Source organism: Stigmatopora nigra, unplaced genomic scaffold (genome assembly GCF_051989575.1).
Source record: "Stigmatopora nigra isolate UIUO_SnigA unplaced genomic scaffold, RoL_Snig_1.1 HiC_scaffold_48, whole genome shotgun sequence".
Taxonomy (NCBI): domain Eukaryota; kingdom Metazoa; phylum Chordata; class Actinopteri; order Syngnathiformes; family Syngnathidae; genus Stigmatopora; species Stigmatopora nigra.
The window spans coordinates 73242-99229 of record NW_027551627.1 but is presented as its reverse complement, the minus strand read 5'-3'; the positions used below and the strand labels follow the sequence as shown (position 1 = coordinate 99229).

The 25988-nt window shown below is 40.2% G+C and overlaps 1 protein-coding gene across 3 annotated transcripts in view; it reads right to left on the bottom strand.

The window, feature by feature from the left end:
• Positions 1 to 1871: 1871 nt before the first annotated feature.
• cyb5r4 (cytochrome b5 reductase 4) overlaps positions 1872 to 25988 on the bottom strand; it is a 54487-nt gene continuing 30370 nt past the window's right edge. For 2 of the 3 annotated variants that reach the window (XM_077711848.1, XM_077711850.1), the window contains 9 exons: positions 20286 to 20379; positions 20109 to 20141; positions 18188 to 18310; positions 17479 to 17619; positions 13910 to 14056; positions 9967 to 10117; positions 8285 to 8371; positions 6984 to 7145; positions 1872 to 4381 (listed from right to left, as the gene is read on the bottom strand). In XM_077711848.1, coding sequence (XP_077567974.1) covers positions 4327 to 4381; positions 6984 to 7145; positions 8285 to 8371; positions 9967 to 10117; positions 13910 to 14056; positions 17479 to 17619; positions 18188 to 18310; positions 20109 to 20141; positions 20286 to 20379 — 993 coding nt within the window. In that variant the 3' untranslated portion in view covers positions 1872 to 4326. Of the gene's footprint in view, positions 4382 to 6983; positions 7146 to 8284; positions 8372 to 9044; positions 9313 to 9966; positions 10118 to 13909; positions 14057 to 17478; positions 17620 to 18187; positions 18311 to 20108; positions 20142 to 20285; positions 20380 to 25988 lie in introns of those variants that run through there. The other variant, XR_013325572.1, reaches the window with a different exon arrangement.

Here is a 25988-nt window from a genome sequence, read left to right as displayed (position 1 = left end):
GGAGGTTGATTGATAGCCATCCGCTGGAATCAATTTAAGAGCCCTTCACGGATCTTCATTGCAAACTTACATCTGGGTAAAGGGTCGAGGTGTATCTCCCAGTAAACAGTCCTCAGAGCGAGAACCCGGTGAAGTGTTAAGTCAACAAGCTGGAGCCAGCTGCAATGGAGAGTGACCTCGAGCTTTCCCCCAGTCCCAAATTGAAGAAAACTCATACATATAATGATTAATATTCACATATATAATAGCATCCAGATAAACCCAACAGGAAGCTTAACATTTTCTATGACAGCAGACACCCAGTCAAAAAATTCCTCTCTCCGTTTGTCCTTTCAGACACTCCATTGTTAAAAACTCCTTCGTTATTTCAAGTGTCGTTGATACCTCGGATAAAAATAAGGAGCTGAGCAGTGTGTCTTTGAGATTATTGCTTTCATCCAGCGCTAAAGAATATGTGGATGACTCTTGACATCTTTATCTATTAGTTCCACACGGAGTCACTGCCCACCGTCATAAACTGATTTTAGTCTTTGGTCTCCGGGGACAAAATATCCATTGTCTCCACCATACATCCGTATAAAAACTCACCCTCTGATAGGTTTTGCTGCACTTTGTCATTTTGAATGAACTCATAGGCCTTGGTACTTGACAAGATCTTGAGTGGCAGTTTGACGGTAAAAAAAAAACTTTGTTGAGCCAACTTCTGAGCAGCAACTGATAGATCTGAAATACACTTCGGGAGCAGGTGAGTGAGATCAATTTAATAGAAAAAAGGTTTATTACCAAACTGCAAAGTGGAGAATGAGAGTTCTAACAGAGGAGTGCCGTTCAGTGCGATGTTCCTGCAACTCTCTGACGAATGAACAGTGGGTTCGTCTTTATATAGGGAAACAGGGCATAGTATGGTTTCTATGACAACGACCAAACTCTGGGCAAAGTCAGATTAATCAGGGACAGGTCCCCATGGCAATGGCCAAACTTTGGGTGAAAGCTAATTAATCAGTGGCAAGTCTCCATGGCAATGGCCATACTTTGGGCGAAGTCCGGTTAATCAGTGTGAGGTCTCCATGAAAACGACCAAACTCGGAGCAAGTTTCTTATGACAATGATGTTTCTATACTTACAAAAACTGATACAATATGAAGAAACAATTGCCATGCGACTTTGAAATTTTATCTTACTATATTATCTTACACAACTTCCCTTTCTTTTGTTGACAGCTTAATAGCATAGTTAGCATGCTTTGTGGCAGTGTCGGCTAATATTATACTCTTTGAAAACCGCCAGTTTCTTGGCAAATTAGCAAAACAGCAGATGATTAGTGTTCAGTGGAAAAATGTTTAGTTTTCCACTCCATATTGAACACTCGACATTCTTTGTCAACTTTTCTTGGGTCCAATCATCTTTACTGAAGGGCTGATGGGTCGAGAAGGGTCAGATGGTTAAGTGCAAATGTGGAGTAATAGGCCAATGCATCTACAGTGCCATCTAGTACAAAAACATCTGAATTGCAGGAAAAAATTTAACACGATTTATTCATTTATTACTATCACGTTCGAGGATATCTTCCTTGGCAACTGCATTTCTCAAATCCGTGTTATTTTCTATTCCACTAGCAATCACCTCAATATCAGCAGTTATCTGGAACATATGTGCAACATTGAGTCTCAATTAGAGCACAAACACCTTCTTGAGATTCTAACACTAAATCTAATGCTAAACAATTTTGAATGAGAACATTGGATAATGCAGTTATAGTGCCTTGCGAAAGTATTTGGCCCCCGTGAATTTTTCAACCTTTCACCACGTAAGACAAAGATATAAAATGTTGTTGTTTTTTCTTTTGTCAAGAATCAACAAGTCGGACACAATTTGAAGAGGAACAAAATCTATTGAATACTCAATTTTTTTAAACAAATTCTCAAGTTCGCCATTCAACAAATTAAATTCATACACAAATAAAGAGAAAAACAGTCTTGTTTTTTTTCACCTGCATGGAGAACGGCCGATGAGAATTTGAGGGCCCTGATTACATGGGTGTCTCAACTCTAAGGGGAGGGGTGGAAATGAGACATCAATAGTCAAAAGTCATTCATAAAATAGGACCGAAGCACCTGCAAGCCTTGTGGAGTGTCAGTGGTGGACACAGGTGCAGTTTACAGATTTCCAGCACTAGAAGGTGTCCTTGCTCCTCTTTGTTTATATTAGCAAAGGTTATCAGGAGCAAAGCTTTTACTTTGTTGCAAGCAAGCATGATGCTAATATTGATGAGCAAAGCTCAATAGCAAGCTTAATAGCAAGGCCAAGCGTATTGGGGCAGAACGCGAGAAAATCACAAAACACAATTTCCCCTTTTCTCCGGAAATCATGCTCACAAAATTATTGCAAATTACGTCATTTATATGACATATACCCCACATTACCGACCAGGCCTGAGGGACAAAATAAATGAAGAAAGAAAATATTTCCAGCGTGGATCGAGTTGACGTGGGTCTGCCTCGAGGTGGACACGCGCCACCCTGGCCGATGGAGTTAAACGCATGTTGGGCATCCGAACATTTGAAGTCTCCATTCCATGATGGCCCCTTCATCCGTCGTCCTCCTCTGCGTTCCAAAGCAGTTTGCCTTCTATCGCTACAGACAAGTCCATGTTTCTTTCTGATGGTTGAGCCCTCCTCACTTTTTTTATAGTCTGTGTCCCGAGCACGCGTACCCGACACACAGCTTCACGCGAGCGAAACTGGAGCCAGCAATATGTTTGGAGAAAGCCAATGGGAAAGCAGGTCGAGCATGTCAAAATAAAACAAAATACTGGATAATTCAGTGCATTTACTTTTTGGTGGTTGTTTAATTTCGTTTGATGTATCGGCAACTTGGACAGTTGATTTGTGTTTTGGAACAAAGGGTTTCCCATCAAAGCTCTTCAGAAACTAATTATTTCATTAATAGAGGCATCTGTAAATAGGGGTATAACTGTAGTAATGGATTTGTGTGAGTCAAAATAGTTTATTGTTTAAGACTATTCGGTAAGATTATATAATTTAATCGTGTGTAAATAGCTGTGATAGGACCTTGTGATTCCTTCTTCATGGAGTCTTGATTTTATTCCAAGACAGTGGTCATATTGCGATATTGTAGTTTTAGAATGCGGAATATAAAGGAAAAGATACAAACAAAAACAAGTTTAAAGAACAGTGTTCTTTGTTTAGCAGTTTCATTGCATGTTCAGAGCTGCCAACCTCCGTCGACCCCATTTCAGGAGTAACTTTGTCCCATTTGCGGAGAGAATGCAATCCACGCAAAATCGATATAAAATGTAAAAAAAATTACGTAGGACAATTTAAATCAAACTGATTTTTCATGTGTTTACATTAATAGAAATATTGTGTTTTTGCTAACTATAGAAAAAGTACAGCATAATAAAAATAAATATAAAAAGTAAAAATATATAATTTGTTTATCATTTATTGGCAAATTCAAATTTCCACAACGTTAACATACTTTTTAAGCTGGTCCCTTACTGGTGTGTTGTGCAATGTGCAAATGTCGATCCTTTTGAAGACGGCTTCAACATGGGCTATTTCGTCGAATGCGAATCAATAAACTTCTGCGGGTTTCTGGGTTTCTAATTAGAAGTTTCATCAAAATTGCCATCCATTTTGCGCTTTGCAGTCATATTGATAACACTTACCAGTGATGTGTACTACTAGTACTTCCTATAGAACAACCCCAAAAATGATAGGATTTGTTTCAAAACAAAAGACTGGTGGATTTAGTCAGCCTTAATAATACTTACTTCCCTAATGAAAAAAACAAATGTTTAATCGATAGAGGCTACCTCGGCAATCAATTCCAAATCGATTGCCACGCTGAAGTTGCTCAAGACGAATCATTTGTCAGAACTTGTTACTCGGATGATTCACAATGCACTAAGTTATCGAATTCATCCGGTTTACAGTGCAGTTGAATGAAATGTGGATTTAAAATATGGAAGACGTAGCATTTGTTAGAATTCCGAGGCATTTATATTGTGACAATTTTTCGCATTTCCAAAGTTCAGGGAGGTTGTGAGGGGTCCCAGAGTTTGTTATTTTTCGTAGAAGTTGGCAGCTCTGCAAATTGTATATTGAAAATAATCTACAGTGTATTAATATGGCTGACAATAAGGAGTTTCCTTGCTTGAGAAGACCTCGTAGTATGTATCGCCATGTCCTTGGTGCATAGAATTCTGTATTTTCTCATATTACCGTATTAAGTGTATAAACTATTTTGTCTGATTGCTAACCAATGACCCACACAGTCTTTGCATGTTTTCTGCAGAGCTCATCAGCCCTGGAAAGCATGGAATTCTTCTTCACTGAAGCCTTGTTGCTTCACCATCCTAAGAGAGAGAAATTTCATGGTCATTCTGCTGAACAATCCAGTTTGATTACATACGATACAATTAAATCTGTCAATAGAAAATATCAATGACTAAATCAGTGCTCTGGTCACATACCACCTGTCCTGCAGACCTGTACTTGTTACGGAATTGTAAATAAATAATTTCTGTTGGAAACCCAGCACTCTCGACACTCTTGAAAGGAGATTAAGTTGCCAACGCCATCACTAAATAGCCCCCTGTCTCCAGTTTTATTATAATTATTATTTTTGGTTTGATTTTTACCATCCACTTGTTCTTTTTTTCCAGAGCATACTGGATGCTGGACGCAACGCCGGAACATTACAATTGGCCTACCCGGACACTTTGTCCCCGGACGGTTCGTCAAACGGACCCTTCGTCGCAGGACATTTCGTCGACGGACCTAACCCCTAACCCTAACCTTAAAAACTAACCTTAACCACTATCCCCTAACCCTAATTCTAACCACCAACCTTACGAATTTTCCGGCAACAAAGTGTCCGTCGACAAAGTGTCCGTCGACGGAACGTCTGGTCACGTGACCTTCTAATTGGATTGGATAACTGTATACATCCCCTATTCGGGAAATTATATTTGTAATGACAGAAATTAAAATTTTCTGACCAGAAATTGTATGGTAGCTGTTAGGTTTATCATTATTATATATTTGCTTGTAATTTATTCATTATATATATGTGCTTGCAATGAAGAACGCTTTGCCTTATTTTGTATATTAAACATTACATATATGAACGCTTTGCTTATTAGGAATGTTAGGTTCATCATTATTATAAATGTGAACGCTTTACCTTTTTTTGTATATTAAACATTACATATATGAACGCTTTTCTTATTAGGAATGTTGGGTTCATCATTATTATAAATGTGACATTAATAAAAGGCATTTTAATACATCTCTTGCAAAAGAAGTGCTCGCTCCAAAGTTAATCAAAACACCTTTGGAGGTCACTTCTGCTTCACACCTGGACTTCTCAAGACTATGGTTCAACAACAAGCTCTTGGAAACTGTGGATTTGTTTTGGGAAACGTGGCTTCTCAAGATGGTCCGCATCAACTCTCTCGGGAAGATTCGACAGACCTACAATAGTTTTGAGAACTGAGACTAATTGTTATGAGACTCCGAATAATGTTTAGACTTCTGTTATGCATATTGTTTAAATCTCATGAATATATTAGCAAAAGGGACACCGGGGCCTTCAGAATCATCTGACCGGAGGCACGTGTGGAAGGATTCTCTTCTTGCAAGAATAAAAGGATGTGATCTCACATGCCTCCATTATTGAATGTTGAACTTGGAAATACTAATTGGTAAATCTATCAGTAGCAATGTTGGTTCTAATGTTAAAATATCTTGATTCTTTCGATTGTTCATATTACTGCAATAGTTGTCACTTTTGAACAAAAAAAATAAGCAAAGAAGAATTTAGTTTTGTTTCATTATTAAAAATGTACAATCATTTCCTTTCTGTGTTCCGAAAGGGTGTTGCCTGTACTTAGACAAGTTAAAAAAAAAAAGTTCACAGGAGCAGTACATCAAGTGTGTCCAAAGCGGTCCACTTTTCACCAAGTCTGTACATGCAATTATAGCATGAGATATAGAATATGTAGGTATCAAAGCTGATATTTTAAAGATCACCGGCGAGACGTTCAATCAGCCCTAAGAACTATTGGGATGTGCTGGCATGGTAAACACTATAGTCAGAGCACGTACCTACGGTAAGATGGTGGTGCCCCGAGTGAGGAGGGGCAGGGAAAAGTGAGTTTTTCATATTTTATGCAAGATACTGTATATACTCGCATATAAGCCCCTTTTGTCGGAAAAAAAAGTGATGACTGAAATACAACATGCACAAAACTGCTAGTTCACTATGCCATGACACAATGACGTTATGACAAAATGGCGCGTTGCGTCATGAGGCAAATGGCGCCGTGACATCATGGCGCAAGACAATGCGGCCGATAAGTATACTTACTTGTGTCTGCTATTGCTTGCTCAGGGCGCCACCATCTTACCATGGTTAAACATGCTCTGGCCGTAGTGTTTACCATCTCAGCACCTCACAATAGTTATGGCTGATAGAAGGTCTAGTGGTCGATCATGAAAATACAAACCTTGATAGCTGCATAATGTGTATGCTATTATTGCAGAGACTTTGTGAACACTACGTATGGAAATATTTCCTGGTTGTGCTTTGGTTGCTTCCTTTTTGAATTTGTCTACATGCAGACAACACCCTGCCAGTTTCTATGTTGCATAAAACATGCCATTTTGTTGGGTAACCTACTTTGTAAATGGATGTTTTAATGCTCTCATTATCAACTCCATAATCGGTTATTAATTAGTACATATATTTTTTTAAAGAAAGCCAAAAGTTGTCTATAGACCCAATCAATAAATCAAGTTTGTAAATGCACTGCCACTTGGGTTGTATTGGATTTCAAAAAGTGTATTAAATTAAAATATTTGAAATCAGTTATAGGGCAAACAGTTTTTTTAAAACACTGTAACCAAAGTGGTTTAAGTTGGTAGTTGCTATGGATTTTTTTAAGTATGACATACCTTATTGTCTGCTCAGTAAACAGAGTAGGGCCACATACACACACATAGCACTTTGACCCTTTTGGCCTACTGAGAAAATCCTTGATAAGTGCATTGTCAACTCGGCCCTTTCTGCCGGTCCAGCTGTCGCGTGGCTCCGAGAGGATGTGCTCCACTTGGAACCTAGTTGGGGTCACATGAACGCATTTATTCTATACAATCAACCGAGACCCAATCTTCTAGACTGCTTTATAAGGATAGTGAGTGAATTAAATTCCTTCCTTAGACCACAACATTTTTTTGGGTCGTGCCTGATTGTGTGTTACAACATTAATACAACATTGTGTCATGATTTCAGTTGTATTTGCACAGATCAGTTGTGGCACTACAAGACCAGACCTTGCTTGATCAACTATTAGTACTGCAGTGAAGAACACTGGAACTGTCAAGGACAATTGAAGCACTTCATATCATTTCATGACGATTAACACATTAGCGATAAACATGGAGAAAAAGGTCAGATCAATTAGGGGTAGGCGAATTGGAGAAAATACCATGCAATGTTTGTTTGGTTTTACAAGCTTAATGTTTGGGCAAAGTATGGTGTGTGTGAAAAGCAAACTGCTTAAGGCCTATCATTAGAATATTAAAATAATATTGGCGATAAAAAGGTAGTAAAATATGATAACAAAGTTGTTATTTTTTATTATTATAGTTATTATTTTTACGTTTCCCTCTCCCTGCTACGTTTTACTAAGTGATGCGCTGCAGGACAGCTCTACGATCTCCTCAAAAAATCAAAAGCAACATGTCAGAAGTGGAATAACATGTACATGTAGATATAAATATACACATTAATGTTAACACTACTTAAAATAAAATCAAAGAACTGGGAAAGACTCGTTCAGAGGCATGGAGAAGCAGGAAGTTCCGCCTCGAAGGCCTCCGTGGAATACATTATCATCTTTGCCTAGGTTACTGCACAGGGTTTAAATTTACTTTAACGTTAGATAACTTATTTTTAAGTGTATACAGTAATATAAATTAATTCAAGATTAAAATTTAAAGTTTGATTTGCTTTCCCGACAACCCCCCGCCACCCCACCCCATTTTAAAATTACCTTACATAACCAAATAAATTATACCGGGTTTAAATATAGGCAATTGGCCAAAATCTTATGAAATATTGTTACTAACCAAAGTTATTAACCCAAGTCTAATACATACAAAACATCACATACAATTTAATGTATACCTTTCGAGATTATTAATAAAGACTGAGAGACACTATATGATAGCTTTATACACAAATAGTAAAATACCTTTCTTCATTGGCAGTTAATTCATCAAGTTCCCTTCGACAAAAGATATCCGCTTCTTGTCGGTTAAAAAACAGCAACAGAGTTTTCCTGGGGACACACACCGGACAAATTTATTTGAGGCTTAGTAACTTTTACAGCCTCCAGAGTAATCATTACATAGTAGCATATTATGAAACGTTAAAAAAAGAATCATTACTGAAAGTTTGCATACCTTAACTATCATTCTTTACCAGTCAGTTTTTTGGATTTCTGTTTCATTTGTAGGTGTGCACAAATAGTAATTTTCTGGCATATCACTAAATTTTGAGAAACCCTGACCTGAAGATATTCTTAACATGCACCTTTGACACTCCAGTCAATCTTTTTATTTTATAGTGTTCCCTCGCTACTTTGCGGTTCAGCTATCGTGGACTCAGAGCTTGGCAGATTTTTTGGGGAAAAAATAAAAATAAAAAAATACAAATATTACATTGAAACAACATATTTTAGTTTTTTTTTGTTATAACATGAATTTCACTCTCTCTACCCGTATTCTATATGGTGTACTGTATACAAGGGGGTAATTTTTTTTCTCTTTTAAATGTTAAAAAAATAAAAATAAATGTGTACTGGCTTAAGCAGGGGGACACGCCTGGCAGTGCAGGATTTGAGTCCCTGGCGGCGCATTGTGTTACTGATAGTAGCCTTTGTTACTGTGGTCCGAGCTCTCTGTAGGCCATTCACCATGTCCGCCTCGTGTGGTTCTGGGATTTTTGCTCACCGTTATTTTTATCCTTTTGTTGCCACGAGGCGAGATCTTGCATGGAGCCCCAGATCAAGGGAGATAGTCGGTGGTCTTGTATGTCATCCATTTTCTAATAATTGCTCCCACTGTTGATTTCTTCACACCAAGCGTTTTACCTATTGCAGATTCAGTCTTTCCAGCCTGGTGCAGGTTTACAATATTGCCTCTGGTGTCCTTCGACAGCTTTTTGGTCTTGGCCATAGTGGAGTTTGGAGTACGAGAGACAGACGTCGTGGACAGGTGTCTTTTATACCGATAATGGGTTAAAACAGATGCTATTAATACAGGTAACGAGTGGAAACCTTCTTAGAGCTCGGTAGAAGTTAAACCTCTTTGACAGCCAGAAATATTGCTGGTTTGTAGGTGACCAAATACTTATTTTCCACTCTTATTTGGAAATAAATTATTTAAAAATCAAACACTGTGATTTTCTATTTTTTTCCACATTTTGTCCCTCATGGTCGAGGTTTACTCAAGTTGACAATTACAGGCCTCTCAAATCTTTTCATGTATGATAACTGGCACAATTGGTGGTTGAGTGTGTGAGTGAAGCAGAGTTGAACGCAGGCAATCAGGTGGACATAGCCGAGTGCAGGTGCATTACCTTAAAATTAAAGGATTAAATTGCAGGTTGGTTCACCAAAAGATGTGTTGATTTTAGTATTGGCTGTTTTATTTCACTATAAAATATTGATTGAAATTTGAAGTTTAAAACGGGTAGCATGGAGCCTATCGCAGCTACCTCATTGCCAGCCAATAGTAACAAGATAATTGTATTTTCCTAAGTTAAAGGTAAAATTTAATTGCGTCATCACATCCGACTTTCTGGCCAGTCACAACTACATAAGTGTAAGGATTAATGTAAATACATCCATGGATGAACACAATTCTTACAGACCTGATCGTGGTGATCTCCTGTAGTGCCAGTCGAATGAGACGAGACATTGGAGTGAATCCTGTACCTGCTGCTAAAAAGTAGAGAACTGTGGTACCATGTAGAGGGCGGAGACTGAAGGTACCATGTGGACCACTAACAGATATATGATCACCTAAAGGATTCAAGAAAAGTTACAATGAACATCGCAAAGGGAACATTAACAAAATAGAGTGGAGTGTGAGTGTGCGTGAGTAGAGTGGGGTAAGAGTGGGAGTAGAGTGGCTGCTAAGCTAAAACAGCAACCACACCGAGCACCGCTTCGGAGTATTTTTTTTGACCAACGCCAGATCCATCACCCACAAAATGGATGATTTCGAACTCCAGTTTGCTGCCATCAGCTTTGTCAGGAACTGCAACATTATTTTCATCACAGGAACGTGGCTACACCCACAAATCCCCGACGCCGCAGTATGGCTAGCCAGCCGGACGCTATTCTGAAACGATCGTTCAAAATAATTATCAGGGAAAAGCAAAGGAGGGGCACTTTGCGTGTACATTCACAATGAACGGTGCTGCAACAGTAGGATCATTAACATTCACTGCTCCCCGGATTTAGAGCTTTAGTCTCCTGCTAGCGACTGTAAACAAACAACAGCTTGACCACGTCGACCGAGTCTTTATTGTCGCTGGTGACTTCAACAAAGCATTTTTAAAGACTGTTTAGAGGCTTAAAGACTGTAATATAATTTTGAGAGCTGGTTCCAACAGTACTTAGATATTAACCTCTGTCTCATGAATCAACAGTAGATATTTAGATATTAAACTCTTGTTGAGAGCTGTTTTCAACAGTACTTACTCTCTGTGACCATTTGACTAGCGACCAAAAGAACGGCGACCAACGGGCACCAAACGTCCGGGGACCAAACATCCGGACGACAAAACGTCCGGGCGACCAAACGTCCGGACGACCAAACATCCGGTGACCAAATGACCAAGTACCTGGCCGCATTTACAGGGAAAATTGAGGAGTATTTGACAGGGAATAACCCAAAGATGTGGCAGGGAATATTGCATATTACCAATTTGGATTTTCGCAAACACAGCAGAGATCTGGCCCCACTCCTCATCCAGTTCCTCAGAGTACTCGGGAGAACAACTTGGACACTAAGCTTCTGGTAACCTTCTACAGGGCCACTGTGGAGCGCATCATGGCATACCGCATTACAGTGTGTTACGCTGGAAGCTCGGCAGCAGACAAAAAGGCCATGCAGAGTTATTAACTCTGCCCAGAAGATCGTTGGCTGCTCTCTGCACTCACTGGAAGACATTGCCAGCTTTCGTTACCTCAGCAGAGCAGGGAACATTGTCGGGGACCCAATCCACCCTGGTCACAACCTGTTCTGGCAGACGCTACAGGTCTCACAAAGTACGGACAAATAGGCTTAAGGACAGTTTTTCCCCCACAGCACTCAGGACTCTGAACTTGCGGTAGCACAACACACAATCCCTTCTGTGTAATAAGTTTGGAGTCAGGTAACATGAAGGAAGTTGGGCGGTGATCTGCCTTCTGCTGGCTGAAGGGAAGAGAGGTAAGTGAACCGTTTTTTTTTCTGGCATCTGCGAGGCAAACTTTTTCTGCAGTCGCTGGGATTTGGTTACGCTCGGGGGGAGATGTGATGTATCCATCACGACAGAGTGCCAACGAGTCTGAAATCATTATTTGGGCCTTTTGCTGGGAAAGCACACTTTGTGGAAAAGCACCACCAACTTCGGGTTTGTCTATGTCTGATTATTATTGTCATTAGTAGTAGTAGGATGATACTGCATGCAGCATTAAACATGGTCACATGGTCTTTGTCATGCTGGATGATGCAAGTGCTGCGGAAATAAAAATGCCTCTGTCCAAAGCTCATTGTTACAAGACGTATAAATGACATTGCTGATGCTATTAAAGAAGAGCAGGTAGAAAAAGTCAAAGACAAACGTTTTGCCTTACAATTTCATGAAGCAACTGACAGCAACAAAAACAATTTGTTTATTGCTCATTTTCGATTTGACATGACCTCTGTGGGGATATACTTTTTTGTAAATATGTCAGAGACAGAGCCACCGCTGAAGAGCTCTTCAAAATGTTATACTGCAGTTGTGTCAAACCGGTCCTCAAAGGGCCGCAGTGGGTGCAGGTTTTCATTCCAACAAGGATACCTTTTGCAAGTGCAATCAGTTAATTAGATTTAGGTGCTACTTATTTTAAAGACACCTGATTGGTTAAAATGCCGGCACTGGATCGGTTGGAACAAAAACCAGGACCACTGCGGCCCTTTGTGGAACCGGTTTGAGACCACTGCTATACTGCTTCCTGACTGAGAATGGGCGTAAATGGGAGAACTGCATTGGTGTTTGGATTGGTGGAGCACAGACCATGGCAGGGAGGAGAAAAGGACTCTGGAATCTCATTAAGAAGGCTTCACCTAATGCTAGTGGACACAGTGTTATACACAGAGAATCACTAGCATAAACACACTTTTCCTCTGAATTAGGTGAGGTTATGACTGACATTTTAGGCGTAGTCAATTTAATAGACCAGACCACTAAAAACAGGAATATTCTCTGCTATCTGTGAGGAGATGGGAACGGAACATCAAGCTGTGCACTTTCTTTGAGAGACTGGCTTCTCTGCTTGTTGCTGCTCTGAAAAGCAATTACAGGTCCCAGCAACACATTGAGCAAGATCTGAGAGTTGCTGTGTCCTGCTTCAAACGCTGTGCATTGCAACACATGCGCATTGTGGCCATTAATCCAAACATCATCGTTGATTTGAAAATGAGCACATTTTATTTTATAAATTTTTGTTTTTCAGGTTAAAGTTTTTTTAAATATTTTGCTCCTGAGTTAATGTTGGTGATCAGTTTGAGTGCATAATTATTTATTGATTTTATTTATATTTTTTAGTGTCTTATGGTTGGTACTGGGACAATTCGCGGGAAAGATGTTTCGCTGACAGACATTTTAGCGACGGACAGTTTGTCGAATGGACCTTTCGCCGGACGGACCTTTGGCCGGACGGACCTTTGGGCGGACGGACCTTTGGGCGGACGGACCTTTGGGCGGACGGACCTTTGGGCGGACGGACCTTTGGGCGGACGGACCTTTGGGCGGACGGACCTTTGGGCGGACGGTCCTTTGGGCGGACGGACCTTTGGGCGGACGGACCTTTGGGCGGACGGACCTTTGGGCGGACGGACCTTTGGGCGGACGGACCTTTGGGCGGACGGACCTTTGGGCGGACGGACCTTTGGGCGGACGGACCTTTGGGCGGACGGACCTTTGGGCGGACGGACCCTTGGGCGGACGGACCTTTGGGCGGACGGACCTTTGGGCGGACGGACCTTTGGGCGGACGGACCTTTCGGCGGACGGACCTTTCGGCGGACGGACCATTCGGCGGACGGACCTTTCGGCGGACGGACCTTTCGGCGGACGGACCTTTCGGCGGACGGACCTTTCGGCGGACGGACCTTTCGGCGGACGGACCTTTCGGCGGACGGACCTTTCGGCGGACGGACCTTTCGGCGGACGGACGTTTCGGCGGACGGACCTTTCGGCGAAAGGACCTTTCGCCGAACGGACCTTTCGCCGAACGGACCTTTCGCCGAACTGACCTTTCGCCGAACGGACGTTTCACACCGCAGTCTTTCTCCAAAGGTGATGTGCGCAACAGGAAATTCATTCGCAACAAAACGTTACAAGACAAAATGTCATCTTCTCTGCCTTTTTCTTAAATATCATTCTTTCACAGTGAAATATAGCTTCTTCTTCAGCGCTGAGTGCCATCCAAATCGGCACCAAAGAAGCGCGATCCTAATTTTCATTTCAGCGTGAATTTCGACGTTTTTATAATTTAAAAAATATATATACTTCATATAAAAACACGATTTACCGAAGGATCACAGTAGAAGACTTACCGAGGCATAGGCTGTTGAGATGTCGAGTAAGCACCCCATTGGGATAAATCTTAATCATAAAAGAGAGGTTGTTGTTTTCTGATGAGTTATTGGGTCCAATAGAAAGACCCTGATCCACTGGGGTGTATGGTCGCACTGTCTCTATGTCTGAATAAAAACAGATATTAAAGTTATATAATATAATGGAGTACTTTTCTGATAATTTTCTCTGTAAAAGTGATGTATCCACAGGAATCAATGGACAAAGAAAAGGAGTGAGCCGCCAAATAATCTCCATCTGGTGGTGAATTGGATTTCATTGGAACTTTATTTCATCCTGGAGTCGGTACATTTCTTGGTTGCAGTAGCAAGTCAGACACATGACACACATTGCAGACCTAGGCAATAAACTAGAGCCACACACAGGAAGTCCACAAGGTGGGGACCTTCTGCAGACTGAGACTGAGGTTATCGCACAGTGCCTCACTAGTATGGGGATGATCTTCCTTGCCTAGATCTTCTTAAACTTTCGTATCACCTAATCAGCAGCAGCCGAGAGGCCGGTGGCGGGCTTCAAAGCACACAAGCAGCCCAGGCAACTCCTCCATCTGACCGAAGAGAGATCTCATGCTCCCATTACAATGATGGAACGCTCGGTCTGGAGCATTGCCTCTTCTCCTGCCCGGCACTATTGTCCACTGCTCACAGCTGAACCTGCGTGCATGACAGCGGAGGCACGTCTAGACAGCTACAAAGACGTCTAGGACAGGCACTTGCCACCAATGGAGGACGTAGAACCAGTACAATATATATCCATACACAAAACAGGGAAGATGAAGTTTCCCTTCACTTTTGTCCTGGATTGCCAAGCTAGTGGCCAAAATCTATCATTTTCCAAGGGGAAAATTGCCAAAATCGCCATTTTCAACCACGGTCATCAAATCTAACTCAATTGATGGAAGGGACAAAGAGAAGATGAGTAAGTGGGTGGGAGAATTTACATCAAAAGACCGGATGACTTTTTCCAAATTGATTTATGACTCACCAATGGACAGACGCACAAATGGGTGTTGGGACACTTCATCATTAAATTGAATGAGTGTCTCAATGATTGAAAAAGGGTGTTATGTCCCAGGTCAGATATCTTGCAAGTTTCAACAAGTGATTTTTTTAAATACCTTTTTAAGGAAACTTAGAACATAATTTTAGGGCAAAAATGGGGAAATTTCCCAGCGAATCTCACCAAAAATATCTGCAACTCTTAAAAAGTCAAGACAGACATTTTAAAGACAATTCTTCGCAATGAAGCACAATTAAAATATACAGAATTAAAAGATGACTCATGTTATTAGCTGAAATAAATATCTACAGTGGTACTTCTGCTTATGAATGTGTCTACATATGCAAGTTTTACATTAAAAACACTTAAATGCCAATATAAGAGCATACAAAAGGTTTATCGACTGACTGGGCAGCCCTTCAACTTTGGGAATAATTTTAGACTCTTAAGTGCGCCGATGTGAGTACATATGTGCAGCGTTGTATTTGTAAGGTTTATTATCGTTTTTTGTATTGTTAACCATGCAGAGAGTTATTAACACTGCCCAGACGATCAACGGCTGCTCTCTGCCCTCACTGGATGACATTGCCAGCCCTCGCTACCTCAGCAGAGCCAGGAACATTGTCAAGGACCAATACCACCCTGGTCACAACCTGTTCCAGCTGCTGCCCTCTTGCAGACGCTGCAGGTCTCAAAAAGCACGGACAAATAGACTTAAGGACAGTTTTTTTCCCCACAGCCATTAGGACTCTGAACGTGCAATAACTTCGGGATGTGTAATAACAATGAGCAATATCTTAGACTGTGCAATATTTTAGAATTTACCTAGCCGGGATGTGACTTTTTATACTTTTATATTACTATTTATGTTTTCTTATTGGGAAAATGCACTTTGTAGAGTAGCAACATTAATTATTATATATTGTTATACGCAGCTGTGTATAATGACAATAAAGCCTTTTGATTTGTCCCTTATTAAATAAATTTACGCAACCACAGAAGGTTGAAGTTTTAAATTTGAACGAAAAAACGTGACTTATTGTGAAAATGATCGATACTGATTTATTATAACGTGATAACAATTTTGTCATCTCGACTAACTATCTAATAGGTTTTGACTTTTCACAACAAATACAGTCATACCTCTACTTATGAAATTCATTAGTTCTAGAACTTTTTTCGTAACTGGAAAATAGCTCTTTGTAAGTAGAGCAGTACTTAATATGTATATTAATTCATTTGTTCCACAGTCCTCAAACACCCAATAACTAAACCGTTTAAATTGGTCAGTGACCCAATTTTGTATGATAGTGAGAAACTCACAAAAATGAGAGAAAATGATAAGGAAATTATATAATAATGTCTTAAAATGAATAAAAACCAATGTTAGGTTCATTAATGTTACATTATTATATATTTGCTTTAACTTAGCTGATTAACATTAAAAAAGTCATTTTAGTACATCTGCTTGCAACCCTGATTTACAACGGGAAAGTCGCTCTTCTGTTTTGAAACCTCGACCTCTCCCACGGATTCCACACCAGGTGGCGATACAGCTCGCCCTCTGAGAATACTCGCAACTGTTTTGACTTCTGAGGATCCGACAGACCTTAAATTGTTTTGAACTGATGCTTGTTGTTATGTAATAAATGAGCAGAAGAGGATTCAAATCCTTAGAATGAACCAGGACGAAGGCGCATCGGTTCTCTTGCAAGAAAAACCAAAGATAGTCATCCTGTCTCTTTTGTATTACAAGGTGCATTTGGAAATAACTATTGGTGAACCTATCAAGCATACAAAATCTAACCGCGTTGAAGCATGATGTGCACACACGCATTTCCCTATGAACCGACGGCATCAGAAAGCCGACCACTTTGTAGAACATTTTAGACTTTACCATGTGCCCTCTGTGTGTCTGCATGTGTGTACATATGTACTGATTTTATCACTTAATAAGGGAAATTGTAATCATTAATATTGGATTGGATAACTTTATTCATCCCGTATTTGGGAAATTTCGTTGTTGCAGTAGCAAGAGGGCGAGGATAGAGAAATAGGAAAGGCATTTTAGACATAAATAGATAGGTAATAAGTTAATAAATAAATGTGGGAAATTAATATGGGAAGCTTTTAGCCAAGGTGGATAGGGCATGATATGGGCACAATCATGCCCTTTTGGCCCGGTGGCGTCAGAAAGCCATACACTTTGTAGTAAATGTTTTACTTTTACGTGTGCCTTATGCTAGTAAATACATGCTGCGTTGCATTTCTTAGTTTTTAACAGTTTTCAATAAGGGGAATTGCAATCATTAATAAGAGGAACATTTAGCCGAGGTTGACGGGTATGTAAGAGAGAATCTTAAAACATGGATAGTGGTTGTTTTTAGACTGCCAATGAGAGCCCAGTAGACTGTAGCGAGGTTCTAAAATGAGAATCAATCCATTTGCGACAATATTTTATGAAAAGCTTTCGTAACCTGAAAATTTCGTACATAGCGGCATTTGTAAGTAGAGATATTACTTAATTTACCGTGAATACGGGATTTGAAGTAAACGTGTGCCCCAACAGGCACATGCATGGCACTCCCACTTGGAAGCTGTAATTGAAACATGTGTGTGTTATGGTTGAGCTCAGTCTTCGATACCAACACACAATCCCGGAAGAAAAGACCTGCAAAAGAAGATGTTTCATTAGCTGGTTACTACTTTGCATCCTATATAAACACCAACTATTTATAACACTAAATTTTACACCAACTGCAAATGAATACTGGCTCGACACATCAGTCATCGGCCTCCTCTACTAATAACTGGTACCTGTATCGATCCTTAAAAAAACACATGGGTCAATTTCTTTTAGAGAAGCACAGGTTACTTGAGATGTACAGTAAAGGCAAACTGGTAAGATCAATGCTGAATATCTATATTTTTTATTTTAGATGAAAAACCTTACATTCAAACATATATTTAGATCTTATATTTTAGAGGCATGAAATCAATTTTTAAAATTAAGATTCACAGTTTTTAAATAATTGAGCAGATGTTTTAAATTGGCTGTAGTTTCTCTAAAATAGTTGAAGATTGAGTTAGAATATTTAACTGATGGTTGCTTTTTTGTTTTCAGAGGTCAAATGATGATTATCTCATAGTTTGCCCAATGTGAGCTGAGATAAGCTCTAGCACACCACCGAGGAGTAACATAGCAAAGCAGTTGATGGTTCTATAAACTTCAGGCTTACCTCTGTCCTTTTTGGCCAAAAAAGTATCATGGAATTCCAAGGGCTGACCACAGCTGGACCATTTTTCTTCGGCTTCCTTGTATATGGTTACCTGGATCTTTCCAACAGAAAAGGCAGTCTGAACTGTGGGAAAAAATGGCAAAAACGAATATATTATGTCATTCATCAAACAGACTTATATAACCCGGATTTTCTTTAGGCACTGTTTTTGTAAAGTGTGCCCACAAATATAGGAATGTTATGATGCAACATTGTTTTCTGATAAACATTTCCTATTAGTACATTGCTATTCTAATCTAAATGCCACCATTAGCCCTGTCCCTAAAAAGACAACCATTGACAGCCTGAATGATTATAGGCCTGTTGCGCTTACGCCTGTGATCAAGAAGTACTTTGAAAAGTTGTTCTCCCGCCATATCAGGGATACAATCCCTCCCTCAGCTGACCTTCACCAGTTTGCTTATATAGCAAATAGGTCAACTGAGGACACCATCACCATAGCTCACAGCACTGAGCCACCTGGAGCACCATGGAAACTACGTGAGGATGCTTTTCATTTGACTATAGCTCAGCCTTCAACACTATAATACCGGACATTCTGGGTGAAAAACTCTCCCACCTTGGACTATCCTCTTCCATCTGCTACTGGATTAAGAAATTTTAAACTAACCATCCACAAACTGTTACACACCTCTGTTCCTCCATTACACTGAGCACTGGCTCCCCTCAAGGGTGTGTACTGAGTCCTCTTCTGTACTATCTGTACACATACCCACCAGTCCAACTCCATCATCAACTTTGCCAATGACACCACTGTGTTCGGTCGGACCCATCTCAAGAGGGGATGAGGCGGCCTAAAGAGATGAGGTCAACAAACTGGCTTTGTGGTGTTTGGTGAACAATCTCACACTCAACACCAAGAAATCAAAAGAAATAATCCTGGACTTTTGCAAACGCAGCACAGATCTGACCCCACTCCTAAACAGAGACAGGGTCCAGTCCTTCAAATTCCTGGGTGTCCACGTCACGGATGAGCTCTCCTGGTCGACGAACACCATGGCAGTATTGAAGAAGGCCCAGAAACGACCATTTCCTCAGGGTACTCAGGAGGAACAACTTGGATACTAAGCTTCTCGTAACCTTCTATAGAGCCACTGTGGAGAGCATGCTGGCATACTGCATTATAGTGTGGTACGCTGGAAGCACGGCAGCAGACAGAAAGGCCATGCAGAGGGTGATCAACACTGCCCAGAAGATCATCAGCTGCTCTCTGCCCTCACTGGATGACATTGCTAGCCCTCGCTACCTCAGCAGAGCCGGGAACATTGTCAGGGACCCATACCACCCTGGTCACAACCTGTTCCAGCTGCTGCCCTCTGGCAGACGCTACAGGTCTCACAAAGTATGGACAAATAGGCTTAAGGACAGTTTTTCCTCCACAGCCATCAGGACTCTGAACTTGCGGTAGCACGAAACACAATACCTTCTGTGTAATAACTTCGGAGTCAGGTAACATGAAGGACGTTGGGCAGTGATCTGACGCTACTGGTCTCACAGAGCACGGACAAATAGACTTAAGGACAGTTTGATTCGGACAGCCATCAGAACTTGAGTTAGCACGACACACAATACCTTCTGTGCAATAACTTCGGGATGTGCAATAACAATATCTTTGAAATCTGTGCAATATTTTAGAATTATGTGCATTATTTTAGAATTATAAGCAATATTTTAGAATTATAAGCAATATTTTAGAATTCACCTAGCCGGGATGTGACATTTTATACTCTTATTCAACTTTTTTTTTTTTTAAACTGGGAAAACTTTGAAAAGCTTGGAGAAGCACCACCAATTTCGTTATACGCAGCGGTGTATGATGACAATGAATGCTTTTGAATTGAATTTGAATTGAATAACTTACCAGCAATATCTTTATAAACATTTTCAGAAAGACCTAAAACAAAATTAAAACAGCAAAAATTACAAAAAACGCACAACGAACAAATGTGTGATTCTTGGAGAGTAAATATTTAAAACTAAAATATTTTTGATAGGAAACATATTTTGCACCTACGTACAGACTTTCATATCTACTCACGTAAATGTATAACGTAGGACATTTTTCCAAGCAGCACTTCCACTCGTATTATGCCATCCTTAAGATCAACAACCGTGCAGCCAGCGTTTAGTACCTGGGGATAAAGTTACAATAACTCATGAGGAAAAAATATGGAAAATCCAATATTTGTTGTTTTAGAAACACAAATCAAAGTATAACCATATTTTCTCACATATATGCCAAATTTGTAACTCAGAAAAATGATGACTGATACAAGGGTATGGCTTATATGCGTACAAATTATACTTGACATGCAAGAAACTGCAAGGTTACAAAGAAAACGTCCTAATGCAAAACAATGCGACAGCTACGATGATTTATTTTAAAATAGAGAAAAGATCAAACGATGAAACGCTAAAAAAATGCATTTTGAAGTCTATGAATGAAATTCAAGAAAAAAATAAACCGTAACTTGCATAAAACGTGAGAAAAACTGACATACTCATGACTGCCATCGCTCACTCAGGGCACTGCTATCTTACCTTTTATCGGTACAAACGTGCTCTCACTGGCCAGAGGCAAGTAGCCTTGATACATGTGTCCGTAGTATTTACCAAGTCAGCACATTCCAATAGTTGTTAAAGCTTATCGAAGGTCTTGCGTTCGATCATTAAAATATTAGCCTTAATACCTGCGTAACGTGTATCCTCTGCTATTATTACACCCCGAGACTTGGTGAAAACTACACCGCTACGGACACACTTCCGGGTCGTACTGCTCACGTCACTTCCTGTTTTAATTTGTCCACTTGCAAGCAACACCCTTTTGGAATGTGCAATCCAGCCGATGACACTTTTGATTCATACAGTATCTCAGAAATACCACGTGCTATTATTTTTCTTATGATTTTCCTTCAAAGTAACACACTTGTGCTCGCTATTAGAACAATGGATATGGAGGTAAACATTATGAATCAGGCGCGTCTCATGCGAGAGAAATCATAAAATTCATTTATATTTAGGCAGTTTTAAGTGTACGGCTTACACGCGGAGGCGTTCAATATGCGAGAAAAACGGTAGGTAACCTAAAAATCACCCCAAGCTACTCGATATAGACATAAAATACACCTCATTTTGATTCTGGAGCGTCATCAGTGCTTAATCCGTGGTTATAGGGTACCACTGAGAGGCAATGACACATTGTTGGATAGCTCTTACAAGGCAATTCTAATCAGGGCGTTGTTTGAGCAGTCCGCAGATATGCCTTCAGAGTCTTAAGCATGATCAGCAAACCTTATTTCCTTCATTTTAAAGCGTGTTACATATAATTTGGATTTAGGGAGATATTATCCATTCAAATTTGGCTGGTTTGGTAATTTTTTATTTTTGCATGGATAAACAATGTAATGATTCAGACTTCAATTCTGAACGGTCTTCAATTAGTGTAATGATTCAGGGAATATTAAATAGTCCCTCATTAAATCTTTGTGTGGAATTTTCATACAAATTCTCCATCTACTGTAGTAGCGCCATCACACGGCAGCCAGTGACATTTTTATTATCCCCTTTCATTTCTTTTTTCGTGTTTAACAGCCTTTCTATTTATTTATTACATTTTAATATATCATAATACATTCCTTTTTAGTTAACTTTGTACTTTATACTTTTTACTTTAATGTTTTTCAAACTTTCTTTTTTATGTTGGCCTGGCATCTTTCTGCTACTTCTATTTTGGAACCATTCGGCCATGCCTACGCTGTCATACACATGGGACTAGCTGTGAACAATACACAGCAGAAGGAGCAACACCTAATCCGGAGCTGGTCAAAAGTGCCGGGAGAAGCAACGCTTCAGACCAACCATTCCATCTATTATTACGGGGAAAGTGAGCTCCCTCCCTGATAAGATGGAAGAGCTATCGGCGCTTACCAGGCTGGAGTCGAGGGAGGAATTGTACTCTGCTACTGTTGATTCTTCAGCTCCAGACTACAGAGGAACTGTGCGGATAAGCTTGAAAGAGTGACTGCATATTTACAACCTCGGTCACAGTCTGGAGAAGTTCCCCATCTTGTGGTTCCAGTTTTATCCTACTCTACAACTTTTTGGATCAGATAACTTTATTTATCCCGCATTTGGGAAATTTCATTGTGACAGTAGCAAGAGGGTGAGGATGCAGATGCAGGAAAGGCATAGTTATAGTAAGTTACACAGTACTGTCGCAAAGGGGGCAGAACAACAAAGCAAAAGCACAAAGTACAAAGCAAAGCAAAGTAAATGGGATCATTAAGAATTACCAAATCAAATGATTAAGACAGAAAAGCAGCAAAAACACAAAACGACCAAGAGTGGACGGAGCTACCGCCACTGGCTGCCACTTGAACGGCGCCATCTCGGTTGCGGTAGCAAAGATGGATACGGACTCAAGAAAAAGATGTCAAGTTGGATAAAACTGGAACCACACACAGGAAGTCTTCCACAAAATAGGGAACTTCTGTAGACTGTCACCGAGGAAAAGAATATGCAGTCATTCTTTCAAACTCATCTGCACAATTCCTCAGTAGTCTGGAGCTGAAGACAACAGTGGCAGAAAAGAACCCCTCGACTCTGTTTCCGGCCTGGTAAGCGCCCACAGCTCTTCCATCTTAACCCATGTTGGCCTGAAGCGTTGCTTCTTCTCCCGGCATTTTTGTCCAGCTCCGAATTTCCAGCGCCATTGCGGTGTTGCTCCTTCTGCTGAGTATTGTAACAGCTAGTCCCATATGTATGACAATTTTTTTTTCTGGAGTCTGTATCCGTTTTTGCTACTGCAATCGAGTTGGCACGACTCAAGTGGCAGCCGGTAGCGGTAGCTCCGTCCGCTCTTGCTCATTTTGTGTTTTTTTTCTGCTTTTCAGTCTTAATGATTTGATTTAATGATTCTTAATGATTTCATATACTTTGTTTTGCTTTATACTTCGTGCTTTTTGCTTTGTCGTTCTGCGGCCTTTGTGACTGTACTGTCTAACTTTTAACTGTGTGTATTTATGTCTTTCCTGTATCTGCATTCTCACCCTCTTGCTACTATGACAGTGAAATTTGCCGACTAAGGGATGGATAAAGTTGTCCACTCCAATCAAATTTTAATTGTTACCAGATATGTTGAAAAAAATACAGGCCTAGGTGTAGCTATGGGCAATGTTGGCGACTGCTCAGACTAAAATGTGGGTGTGCACAAGAGGCATCAAGAAAACCTTTCTTCAAGTATATTAAAAGTCACTGGTCCAGACAATAATACTAATCTTATCTTAAACCTCATACAAGGGACTGCAGTTACTGTGTGAGGATCATGAAAGTAGGATTTAAGCACATGATGATTATTTATTGTTTGTATTTGTTACATTTAGTTTAATAAGCTTTACTAATACTTTACCTAGGAGAAAATAATAAAACAGCTATTTATTCATTTTGGGACTGAATGGAGTTGTCAGAAAGCTGATTTATAATCTATAAATAAAGTATGACTGACCTATCTGATTGTTTTGTTGACATTCTCTTTAGTGCAACACCATTTAGTGGATGCATAACATAACCACAGCCTCTACTGTAGACCTGGATAAAGCAGTGCTCCTTATACTTGGAAACAAATTGAAATGTGTCATTCATTGAAGGAGCGCCCTATAATGCAGTGTGCCTTATAGTACAGAAAATACTGTACTTAAACTCCAAAAAAGTGTGTGACTGTCCAACAGGTGTATGGAGACTGGGATCTCATTGAACATAAGACTTGAGTGGCAACCATCTATCGAAGCAGTCTTACCAATCTCTCCATCCTACTTGAATTGGTAACAGTTGTGAATTTCTTGTGCAACATTGATACAACATGCATTTATGGTTGGGCCTAGTTTCTTTTGCCATCATCATGCAACCCAATCACCCAAACAGTTAACACTGCTGCACCTATGCATACAGTCTCATGGACCCTTCATAAAACAAATATGGCTCACGGCGCAATCTAGGCTACAATGCCGCCAGTGCTGCTCTCGATTGCATCCAAGTCGAAGGTTTCCTCGGCCGAGCACAGGTTGGCCAAACCACTGAGCTCCAACAGTGCCGAGTTGGTCTGGAGGAGAAGCAAAGGACTGGCCACTCCAAGTAGCAGCTGGCCGGGATTGTGCTCACGGCTCAGTCCACGTAGTTTACTTGCAGCCAGGTACAAGAAGCTACACCTCTGTTGCTGGACATGTGGTTCAACTTTTGTGTTCACCCGTCCAACTTCATGTTGTGTGTGCATTCAATGTATATGACAGTCGTTTCCTTGAAGGACTCTGAGATTTGGGACGCTGGGTAAGCAACCTTTGCACTAGTTTTTCGCCAAAATTATTACAGCCGTTTTAATCTCGCCCTGACACTTGAAAGGTTGCAATAATAATCATAAATGAAGCCAGCATGCTTCATTCTTGTTTCTATTGCATTCCTACCTATGTCTTTGGCTGTTATGGACATCGTCTGTGCACCGGCGACCCCATCCTTTTGGTATACTTATGTTGGAATGGCTCAGGAATGGTCTTGGAAAATGTGCCTGGAAAGGGGACTTTCTGTCCTACAGTCCTGCTCATACTTCTCCCATGGCTGCCGAGAGTGCACTATTTTTGGCATGGCTTTATGGTGATTTACTGATGTACTGTATGCCAAAGTACTGTGAACCAAACAAAATGTACCGTAATCCATAATTTCCTTGTGGCTACGGAAACCTGTTACAGTAATACCCCGACATACGAGTAATTTGAGATACAAGTAAAATTTTGAGCAAATATTTATCTTGAGATACAAGACAAATTTGGATATAGCGGACAGGAGAGGCTGCTCATTAGAGCATCATGGGCACTGTCTTTCTGGTCGCAACTCCCTTGTGTAATGTCTCTGCAAGCACTGGGAGAAGCGTTGCATTTTTTAGTGTTTTTTTTCTATTCCCGTTAGGCAGTGCGAATGGCGACGCTTATTTGCTAATATGAGAGGAGTACTACTTCCCGGGCAAGTTGGCAAGTGGTCGTGTGTTATCCTTTTGTGGGGACATTTGTGTGGATCATAGTCAGAATATTTGGAAGGGAAGACAGGCAAATAACCCTCCATATGTTGCATCTGAAAGTTAGGGTGAAGGCGGGGAGAAATTATAACATTTTAAAACTAAATTTCTTCCCTCTATCCCTCCCCTTCAAGAAATCTGTCTAATTTTAGTACTGCTAAACCAATGGTTTTTTGTTTCTTTAATATTAGATGGCGAATTAGAACAAATAAAAATGTTTTTCCAAAACAATATCCAGTTGTTTTTCTTCCCCAGACTCAAATCAAAAACTTTTATTCTCAATATACTGCGTATAAAGCTGCGTATAACGAAATTAGTGGTGTGTTAGGTTTATCATTATTAGAAATTGACTTGAAATATAATCAGTATATATACATGTGCTTGCAATGAAAAACGCTTTGCTTATTGTGGATATTAAATATTACATATATGAACGCTTTGCTTATTAGGAATATTAGGTTCATGATTATGATAAATGTGACATTAATACAAGGCATTTTATTAAATCTCTTGCAAAAGAAATGCTCGCTCCAAAATTAACCAAAACACCTTTGGAGGTCACTTCTCCTTTACACGTGGATTTCTCGAGACTACGGTTCACAGCAAGAGAATGTTAAATTGTTTTGGGAAGCATCGAACTCCGAAGATTAACAACAAGCTCTTGAGAACGTTTGATTTGTT